The following is an 11943-nucleotide window of genomic DNA, read 5'->3' on the forward strand; positions in this document are numbered from 1 at the left end:
TCGTTAGTTCTTTCTCGTCTTTGAGGGAAGCCTTTTTGGGGGCTGGCTGCTTTTATATCAGTCGTTAACCCAGAAATTTGGAGCGAGGTTTCGCAAACGTTTGATGATCTAATGAGATGGTTCGTTGTGATGGAAGTGATTTATCTAGGTGGATCGCAATAAATGTGGAATAATAATTGACCAGGGCCTCAGTTGGAAATATGCGGTTCAATTAGGTTGCCATTTTGAAATTGATAAAACGGAAATTCAAGTCTTAAGAATCTTCATTATAAGGCCGCATATTATTCTTTAAAGAAAATTAATAGGGCCGATCAGCCATTAAAGAGAAATATATATCCAAAAATCACAATTCTTTGAAAAATTAAAAATAACAATAATTACTAATAAAAATTTAATTCGATTTTTATAAACTTTCTGATATAAATGAAGCCACATTGCGTTCTATTCAAAACAGCAGATTAAAAATAAGAACAACTCGATTATAAAATTTGGGAGAAAACGATTTTATTAAGGAATATGAAATAACAAATTAAGTATTGCCAAACATAAAAAGGAATAAATATTTAAATAATTTTACAGACGATATTTTAAAAAATAATTAAATGTTGTCCCAGCTTTTAATTCTTTTTTCGTCAAGCACGCAATTTAGAAGATAATAAAATATACCTTGACTATAATAATTTCATTCTAAAATACGAAGATATTCATTGTAATTATAATTCGGTGAATATTTATTTAATGAAGTTTACAGCAAATATTCATAAAAATTTATATTCTTAAGAAATATATATAAAACTATCAAAATATATAAAAATTTATAGCGTATGAAATATATATCTATATATATAAATATATATTTAAAAAATCGTGTTTTAAAGAGAATATTAATTTGTATAACTTTTTTTTGTTTATGAAATGGTCTTTGAAAATTACTAAATTTACTGTCGAAGAAAAAGAAATATTCCCAGCTCTTACTTAGCAACATAAAATCTATTAGAGTTTAATAAAAATAATTATGTAAAAAGGTTTAATATAACATAATAATGTTTGAAAGTTTAGAAAAAATGTTTGAAACGATTTTTGATCCAAGTATACGATTTAAAAAGTTCCAGAATTATTTCTTTGACAAACTCAAAAATGTTTTTAAAAATTCTACTAAATACCAGAAAAGATTGCTTAAAAATTCAATGTTCATTTTTTCCTATTTACCTTAAATTAAAATAATTCATTTTTCTATAATAATATAAATTATATTAATTCACATTTCATATCCATAAAACAAATTTGTTAAATAGAATACATTTTGAAATTAATAAAAACTCTGTATAAAATTAAAAAGATGGAAATTTTATTATTTATAATTTTAAATATTTCCCCAATTTTTATTTCGTGATATTTTTTATCAAAGGAAAATATGCTCAGAATTTTTTTACTTAATTGTTCTGAAAAGTATTAGGGAAAAAATTATCTTTGAAAAGAAATTTTTTTTCTAAATTTAGGTTAATTTTGAAGTAGAATTTTTATCTTTTTGTTTCATTATTTTTTTTTTGTAAATTATTGTTTTCTATAAATATCAATTTATAATTTCATAAAACAAATTTTGTCATTATTTTATCAATAAGAGCAGCGAGTTAGTATTTCTTTTATTTTTGCCAAAACTTTTCTATCTAATCAATGCAGCTGGAATCTTAAAACTGACTAACTGCTTGATAACCGTCAACCTTATTTTGATTTTATTCCTTCTGTGATTCTTCAAATAGTAGTTTTGTTTCAAACTGGCTTCAACTAGCAAGACAGATTTTAGCAACGTGACTAGGTTTTATAAATAGTACTTCCTAAATGCTATTTCAACTGAAAAGTTAAAATTCAATACACTTTCTTTTCCCAGCTATGTTTTGAAGTTATAAGTTATTCTCTGGAGGGTTCAAGAATGGAATAAGAACGTAAAATCCATGTAGGATGGAAGCTTATTTTAAAGGAAAGAGAATTCGTTCTATTGAAGAATGGGAAAAAATTCTATAGAAGTTGGTTTGTCAACTGTGATAATGGGATATATTGTGGTGTTTATGGTTCATCAAAGTTTTGTTTAGAGTTAATTTTTTTTAAAGGTGCATCTTGATGTAGCAACCGGCCATATTAAAATTTACAGTCATATTTTTTCGACAGAATAAAAATTATTTTCATTTTGTCTTCAGGCATTGGTTTTCATCTATGGAATATGACTGGATAATATATGGTTTGTTTGTAATTACATCTTACAGTATTGATAACTCTAATCCTGAATCCTTATCTAATCTACCTTATCTGGTTTGAGTTAAAGATTCGTGATAAGGAAAAAGTAAGGCCTATCTTTATCTTATCTGTCAAATGACCATAAAGAAATGAAGAGCTTCTGATGTAGAGGAGGAATTTAGTTCTAATATGGGTGGGGGGATTACATTATCTTCCGGAGAGCTTTTGCAGGAAACTAACTCACATTTATGTCGATTGTTTGGGAGGGGGACCAAGGTAACATCTAGCAGTCAACACGACCAAAGGTCGCAGGTATATAAATACAGGTGGTTGAGATAAAGCCGGAAAATAAACTTATAGTTTTTCCCTCTGTTATTTAGTTATGCCATCTTTTAATCCAATGCATGTTTATTGGAGAAAATTTTTTTTATCTTTATTGGTGAAAATACTGCTCATAAATATAAATATTTATTTATATTTCAGCACTCTAGTAACTTAATCGGACTTTAAATATCTGCATTCATTTTACTTTACAATCATTGGTTCGTTGAGGATATTGGTTTGTGTTCAGTTTAAATTAAATATCATAACTTGACGCTTATGAATTACTGAACAAAGCATTTTTAAGCATCAAATTGTGACAATTGTATTATTTTAGAAGCTTTACAATGTTCTTCTTACTAGGTATGAAATTTCCCAGTGGAATCAAATCCCAAGACGTCAATGTAGGTAACTATACGTCAGATTAAAAACGTGATTTCACAGGCAATCTATCTCCTAATAAAAAATTATTTATCGCGGTTTTTTAACTCTGTTTATTTATTCCTTGCTATCGCAGATGATAAAATTAATATTCTTTTATTTTTCAACGGCATAAGAATACCAAACGATTAAATATTTGATCAAATCATGAAAATAATTTGAAATTCACCTCTGTACTGAAATCTGTCGTTTAAAATTATGTAAAAAATATATTTTTAATTTATTAAAATTCAGAAATGAATTCTGGCAGTTAAATTAATATAATTAAAAAAACAAATTTAAAATTCTTAATTTTAATAAAAATCCTGCTTAATTTTTTAAATAATTAAAATTCTAATGACAATTTCTTAAAAAAAACTTTTGAGTACTATATTTGTACTCTCCAAAGAATATTTATGCAAATTTTGTAATTCTAGGTGTATCTGAATGCCAACGTATACATGCATTCTTTTTTTTTTTATTTTAAACAGGGATTTAACTTAGAAACTCCAAAAAAGAAATCGAAATAAAATCTATACATTCATCAAAAATTAGCAACACATTCTAATAATAAATCAAACACAGTTTCACATTTTTTTCATTCGTCAATTTAAATACACACTAATTTCTCCTCGAAATTTTAAAAATAATTATGTTTTTTTTAAATTTAATTCAGCATTAAATTAAAAAAACATAAGAAATAAGCATAAATATATATTGTAAAGATAACAAATTAAAAAATAATAAATATGCATAAAGATATATTGTAAAATTTAATTTAACGTAGATAGAATAATAAGAAATTAAAAGTAGAAAATTTTTAAAAAAAATATCAAGAAATTTTGCTTCCTGAAATTTTTCAAAATAGCCTTATTCGTTTATTTAATTTTCTGAAAAATATCAACTATAGAGGGGCCAACAAACACAAGTTAAGTGATTTTTCCTGCTCTAATATCTTTCTTTGCACATGCAAATTTCAATAAGTTGATATTCTTGAACACATTATAAATAAATTTGATCATGATTATTCATCAGTTTTTCCAGAAGATATCTTCAAATAGATACATCTCATACTTCTTTATTCTACCGTGTATCTTATAACGAGATATTTTCTGCCTGAAAGAACGTATTGTTCTGTCACGTGTTATGAATTTTTATATCTCCCACCGGTTGCCATCTCCCAGCCGATAAATTCAGCTGTCTTCGCCAGAGCAGTGACCTACGAATATCGTTTGCTAGATATCTGATATAAAATTGATAAGACGATAAAGTCCATGAATATTGTGCTTTGATAAGAGATATAAAGGAAAGTTTCCATTCATACAGAAGTTACAAGAGAGTTTTAAATTAGAGAAAGAGAGCATAAAAAAAGGACACAGTACTTCCGCAAACAAGAGAGGTATCGATTTTTGTGTCAAGGAAAATGCATAAAAGTTTAAAAAAGATTTATAAATAGTATAATTATTTTTATTAATATTTTTTACATTGTTGTGATTCTTTAAAATTTCCTGGAGGCAAAAAAACTGGCTGGAGTTTTCTCTGAGTAGTTTTGTAATGTTTATGTACACAAGACTTTGTATAATTAGCTTCGCTTTAACGAATAGAATAAAATATTCATTTCTGACTTATCCTTCTCAGGTTATATAATCCAAAATTTAATACAAACGTTCAAACATCTTATGATACCAAACCCAGCAGTACTCTGTATGAAATTTTACACCGCTCACAAAGTCACATATTTATTATTACTTGAAAATTTTCAGAAAGTAGGAATTTTTGTTTAAGAATTCATATTAGCGAAGTTCATTCATTTCATATACAGGAATGAGTAGTTATTGTATAAGTAAGGATATTCTCGCTTCCCCTGAATAGTATATAATAATGCCGGCGTCCTATCATAGGGGTAGCGCGTCTTCCCCGTGTTCTGGGCGTCCTGGGTTCGAGTCCCGGTACGGGCATGGTTGTTCTTCCTCCGTTCTATCTGTGAGATGTGTGAATGTGCCCCCCTGTAAAAAGGGCTTGTGCAAGCGAATGAGATGTGTGAGTAGCTAAGACGTACTCTTGGCCCTAGTTGGCGCTACTAAAAACAAGAGACGCTCCCTTGGCTTAAAATCACTGACTTCGTCAGCGAGCTTGTGCATGGCAAGTGCCATTATAAATAACAACAACAAGTATATAATAATGGTGACAGGCTGAGTTGCCACCATACCAATGTTAAGTCGTACCACTTCACGGATTGCAGTGATACGATCGACATATTATCCCCAACGCTTTTCATGACCATATGGGATCATTTTGTGATATTAATTTTACTAAATATTAATGGAGGACTATTGAAATGTGTATGGATTCATTGTCACTTTTATATCGACTTATTTTTACATTATTGTTTGGAAAATGTGATTATTCGATACATGAATAACACTCGGCCACCACAGTTAAGGCATTAAAAGTTGAAAAAAAGAATTCTTAAATGCAAACAATGTTTTTGAATGTTCCTGAACTAGACAATAAGTAGTCGATTCATTTAGAAATATTTTATAGTGGTTTTAGTGCTTCACGATGCGAAAAAAAAAATTGAAAATTTCATGTTATTTACGAGTCAAACCTAAATATTTAAAAAGAGGTTAGAGATACCTTTTATTTTTTTATTTCAGGAACTGTATAATATATTTCTTAAGCTATTTGCAAAATTTCAAACAAATAAGTTGATGTACCTCTAAACTAAAGGATTTTTATTTTATACTTTTTAGCTAAAAAAGAGCCTTTGTTCCAATTTTTAAAAACTTTTTGTCACTTAACCAGTATAATTTGGTTTCATGGATGTTTTTACAATCTTTTTTATGCAAAAATTTAAAAAAAAATAACCATTTTAAAGAGTTTTTCAAAAAAATTCTTCCAATTCACGTGCCTTAAGACAAAACGATTTTAATCTAACAGCCTTGATCTTTCACTCTGTTGCCTTGATTGAATCACATATAATCCTCTAAATAATATTCAAAATAAATTTTATATTCAATATTATGCAAAATACTCAAATAAAAGTAGTTCAAAAATTATGATAAAAAGCAAATCACTTAAAAAAGTTCTTAAACTGTTAGTTAGAGGATATAGAAGTTCGTATTGATGACGGAAATGATTGTAGTTTGTGATTGCAAAACCAGTTTCTGCAGATTTTCGATTTCATTTTACTATCACGGATAAACATCTTACACGATCCATAACGTAAACCAAAGTTATCGAAACAAATCTAGAGTTTCTTATGTATATAGCTGAATTTTAACGTATTACTTACTACTTCCAGTTGTACAAATTTATTAATCATTTTTTGTTTATAAATTTCTTAAAGGCAGAATATTGAGATTTCAGGACAAAGAATATTCAATTTATTTATTTCTTTTTCAAATCTGCTTTTTCATTTTTTACTAATAAAGAAGAAATTATCGAAATAAAAAGTTTCTAGAGTTGGTTGATAGAGTTTAGCTGTTAAAAACCTTTTTTTTTAAATTTGTATAAACTCGACTTAAACTAAAAATCGCAAGCTGGTGTGTTATTTAATGCCAAAAATGGGAATTCTCCAAAATAAAATAAACAAATTCGGTAAATAACACAGAAAAAATTATTTCTTTATTTTTTTTTACTATCGCGTGGCATTTTTATTATTATTTCTCTATTAATGGCAGTCTAAAAAAATCGAAAGAATGATGCTACATTATTTAAAATCAAAATGCTGAAGCAATATTCGAATGCGAATTTTTCTTAACAGAATACAGGTAGGCAGGCAATTTATCATATACCTGTGAAATATTATATCATAGATATATTTCCTTCAAACTTGCTAATATTTTGTGATAAATTTGGGCAGAATTATTCTTTATGAGTTAAGCGAACAATATTATTTTAAACTGATTAAAAAACAGAACATAATTTTAAAAATACAATAGAAAAATCCATGACATCTTAACAATTCGCAAAGAACAATTAAAAATAATTTGCTGTGCTAAAATTATAAAAATAAGATAAATAAAGTTATTTTTAAAATTTTAAAAACGAATATCACATAAAGAAATAATGTAATTCAATTAAAACTACATTTAATATATAGGTGTGATACTAACTAAAAGTTTGTGAAAGAGGTATTTTTTTTCAAAACTTTTCGTTAATTTAAAATAAAATCATTTGCTTTTTTAACTCTAATGGAAGTCAAGATCACGATTTCACATATAGAATGCACATCGTTTTCTTTTTATTTAGAATTTTTTGCAAAGATGCTTGAACATCTGTTTAACAGATGTACTTTATTAAATAAATTTTAGAAGCACAATCAACTAAATAACACGAATAAAAGTCAATTATTTTTATATATGCATAAATTAATTTTTTCCTAATAATAAAAATTTACAATAATAATCAGGAAGTCAAAAATTAAAGATAACAAAAAAAAGCAAATTTTCATAATAAGAATTTATAATAATAATCAGGGAGTCGAAAACTGAAGATAATTAAAAAGAAGATTTTAAAGAATGAAATGGATTTTCAGTTTTTAGCGCATTTACTTCTTTTATATTCTACAAAAAAATTCAGGAACGGAAGTGATATACATATTTAGGATGCAAAAGCTGGCATCAATATTAATTTTCCAAATGAATATCAATTATTAATTGTTCCATTAGTTCCAAGAAACGGCAAAAGGAAAATTTCAATGTCACTGTAACTTGATTTGTTCAAATCAAGTATTCAAACACCATTGCAGAGCTAAAGAGCTGCATTCTGATCTTTTCACTTTTCTTTTTTGGCAGCATATCTATGATGCAGACGAAAAGTATTTATTCAACAATAAATAACAAGGAAACGCAACAGAATACCAAACGAGCTTGAATTCGTTTTCTTTTTAAATAATAAAATAATCTTATGAAGAATTAATTATGAGTTTATCGTTTGGCATTCGTCCTCATCTTTTTCTAAGAGCGAAATTTCACATGATGGCAGTTTTGCTTAATACCATAAATTTCTTGTAACGTTTATTTATTCATTTTCTGGTATATTCTTACTTTATTTAAAACAGTACGAACTCTTTTTTTTTTTAGTGCCAAAATCCAGGAAGTTGAAAAAGGAAAGTCAGTCAGAAATGAAATTTAAGTCAATTAAAGGATAATACCTCCAGTAGAATAGTGGAGATATTATTTAATTTGTAAGTTTTTATAATATAAATAATTTAGACAATATGTTGTAGATGTTACATTTTACCATGTTTTTGTCTTCAATTAAAATTCCATCTTCAAAGTGGAAGTCCTTTAATTTTGCTAATTTTTTTTGTACATTCTTTCTGATCAATTTTATTTATGTTTTAAATAAAAATGCTGTGCTTTAATAATGCAAAATAGAACTTTCAAAAATAAAAATAGCCAAATTTTCTGATAAATTAATTGAGAAATGCGTTATACGAATTATATAAAAAATTGCAAAATATTTTAGAACAATAATTTAAATAAAATTAGAACAATAATTCTAAAAAAAATTACTTTATTTTTTCGTAAAACACCATTAATAACCTGGAAACATATTCTTTAAAAACTATAAGGGATTTTTTTTTCAATTTCAGTCACCCGATCATTGTACAACTATGAAAAAATAATTTTTTTTTGTTTGTTTTTGAAGAACACTGAACCTGAAATAAACGGACACGAACTGACACCTTGGTAGAATGTCCCTAAACTTATTCCTTTTAAACGCTCTATTAGTTATAAAAATTAAAAATAAGGGAGATTTTTTCAAAAAATCATGCTGCTACGAGGCTCCGATTCGCGCGAGAAAAAATTATTCTTTCCTACAATTAAAAAAATCACAGAAAATAACTTACCTAAATCTATCTCTTCCACTAGTTAGAGTCAGTTGACTCTGGGTCACAGTTACGGCCATCGACCTGTTGAGAATTCAGTGGAAATATTTCGAAAATTCTTAAAAGTTATTTCATAATACTTGTTGGCAACATAAATTATTTCTTATTGTGCTTCAGAAATAAAAAGTTCTATTTCTTTCAATAAATATCTTATAATGTCTCTTCTTCCTTTTTTTAACTTCTTCCCTTTGCTGCTTTTTAGGGAACAGGGCCGGAAGGGGAACGAATAAAAACACTTTCTCTTTTCGAAGAGGATGAAGATACTGAATGTCGGAGAAAGTGATCGTTTGGTGTTTATCCTCATTTTTGAACGCCGCTTCGCTCCGCCTCCGGGCATGAGCGATTGGATGATGGAATCGTCTGCCAAAAAGTGCATGCGCGCTAAAATTCAGAAATAGAGAAACAATTCTCGATCTTCTGCTCATTTTTTTTTTTTTTGCTTCTTTCTTTCTTTTTTATCTTCTTCCCTAATGAGTTCTCTTTTTAAGGGAAAAGAATCTGCAATGGCATCAGAGTTCACTTTTTACTAAGGTACTTCTTTTAAATAATTTTTTTTCAATCGAAGAGTTTTGTTCTAAAAATCTGAAATTTCGATAACCTTCCACTAATTACTCAAAAAGTGATAATCTCTTGAATATACTATGATAAGAAGCTCTATACATTACATTTTACATCCCCCTTTCAGGTAATGTCATAAAATCATCTTTAGTTAAATTTTGTATGTGATTTCATTGCCTATTGATGCGACTGACAAATAAAAATTTTAATTTTAGTCTCGGGATGAAATAAACTCACATTCCTGTAAAATTAATTAAATGCAACGTGCTTATCTAATTTTGGAGTCCATTTCGTATTTTACAAGAAGAAATAATCCAAATAAATAAATGAGAATCTTTTCCCTCCGACTTTCTTTCTTATTTTCTCATTGTGAAGTGTTCGTTCTTCGTTTGGCGCCAATGAATAGTGAAAAGAAACTGCTTTTGGCGACTGGATCTGTAATTTGATATGCAAAACATTTCACGATTTGAAGATCCCATTAATATATAAACATTAAGGTGCAATACATTTCCTACTTTATATTTTATAACATTTTCCCCAGATTATATAAATTTGTGGAAAATATTGCAAAATACGGTGTAAGTTTTGAAAGCTTTCCTCCTCTCTTTTAAGGTACTTTTATATTGGTGTCATTAATTGTAGTAAATTATTCTGGACGAAGTTCGATATTTTACCTTGCTCTTTGTTGCATAGTATCATAAATGGAGGCAATAGCATTTGAACTTTCTTTATTTAACTTAAGCAAAACTTCTTTAACTTCTTTATTTTATTTAAGCAAAAGTACTTTCTTTATATAATCTTATTACAAATCTGTAATGTTGTTTCCCTGCACAGTTACTGTCATAGTAAGGAGAAGAGCTTCACAGAGATTTTATTAGATGCCAGATCATCATCTAATCCTGAACTTGGCGATCATTTGGTGTTGGATTTGGATAGAATAATGATTTTCTAAAATACAAGAAATATAAGCAGAGAAATACAGACGAAAGTCAATTTCTTTCTTTGGAGAATTGATCGCAGAGCGATGTATCTAATTGTTTTACTTTGAGCGAAGTTATATTGTGCTCTGTTTTTAATTAGCGATTTTCAGGCTATTCATTTGTTACTTTCTGCAATTACTATCGTTTTAAATGCTTTTTCTTTGTTTTGATATCTGTGTTTTGAGTTTTCTTGCAGAATAAAGCATCGTGGCTAGATTGTTGGACATCTTGAACATTCATATGACACCTCAGTTATAGATATGAGAAGCTTCCGGTATGGTGGTGGGTTCTCACCGCCATGGTGGGCACAGAAAGGGTTGGAAATTGATTACCCCCTATAGATGACGGGACGGGTCTCCTACGGGAGGAGTTGTACCGTGGTCGGTAATGGCCCTTAGGATTCACTCAATCGTAGTTACCGTCTACTTTGTCACTGTATAACGGAAGTTCAGATTTTTCCGTGTACCTCAGGAAGGGTCGGAGTAATCTTTTACGATTTGTGATTCTTGCACTATTTCCGTACAGAACGATTTCCTAACAATTTTGTCTCCATCTCCATAAATTTCCTGGGTCAAGCACAAACTGACGGACGTGATATTGGATGGTTTCCACAATCACTCCTGTAATTTCCCTGAGTAATGTTTCCAATTTTGTATTTTTATTTCAATAATCCAAGATATTTTTTGTTGTTACTCTTCTTAAAGAGCAGTTATTTTATAAAGATTTATTCAGTGCTCTCTCCTTCATTAACATAACACCTTTAATACACAGATTTAACGTGAATACAGAATTTGAATTCCATTTTTTATATACATGTAACAGTTTCGATTCTCATATTTCATCAATTACTTGTTTAGTGTAAGTTCGAATTTACATGAATGTGAATAAAATATATTTTAATGTACAAATATTTCTAAAGAATATTATAAAATAAAAGAAAGATTTCCGCATGATAAATATCGCCGGAAATCTGTTACACACTTACAATTTTAATATTAAGAGCTTATGTCAGATTTTTTTTTTTTTTTTGTCTAGTGTTTTGTATTCTTGAGTTATTGTCTTTTCAGCGAGGCATGCATAATTCTTAAAATGAATCTTTTTGTACTCAGAGAGATTTAAATTCTGAATATTCATCAAAAGTTCTAGTTTAAAACCTTTTTTATGGTTAGAATGCTTCAATCAACCAATCGCTTCACATTTACAAACCACATTTTACAAGGGGGCACATTCACACATCTCACAGATAGAGCACAGAAGACCAACCGGGACGCCCAGATCACGGAGAAAATGCGCTACCCCTATGCCAGGACGTTGGCGAAGCTCGATATGGTGGCTGATTCTCATTTTCCTGGTAAAAGTGACAGTGTAAAGTTCAACTACCTCCTGCTTATGACGGGACATACCTCCTATGAAAGAGACTATATATACTGGTTATTTGAGGTATTGTATTTAAAGACAGACAAATATGATTTATAAGACAGTAAAGACAGACAAATATGATTTATAAGTATTTGCAATGCAAATGTTAAATCT

The 11943-nt window shown here is 28.5% G+C and overlaps 1 protein-coding gene across 1 annotated transcript in view; it reads right to left on the reverse strand.

The window, feature by feature from the left end:
- Nucleotides 1-9153, reverse strand: part of LOC129989036 (neprilysin-2-like) — a 117306-nt gene extending 108153 nt beyond the window's left edge. Inside the window, exon 1 of the mRNA XM_056097348.1 lies at nucleotides 8834-9153. Coding sequence (XP_055953323.1) covers nucleotides 8834-8892 — 59 coding nt within the window. The 5' untranslated portion in view covers nucleotides 8893-9153. The remainder of the gene's footprint in view (nucleotides 1-8833) is intronic.
- Between the last annotated feature and the right edge of the window lie 2790 nt (nucleotides 9154-11943).

Source organism: Argiope bruennichi, chromosome 10, assembly GCF_947563725.1.
Source record: "Argiope bruennichi chromosome 10, qqArgBrue1.1, whole genome shotgun sequence".
Classification (NCBI taxonomy): domain Eukaryota; kingdom Metazoa; phylum Arthropoda; class Arachnida; order Araneae; family Araneidae; genus Argiope; species Argiope bruennichi.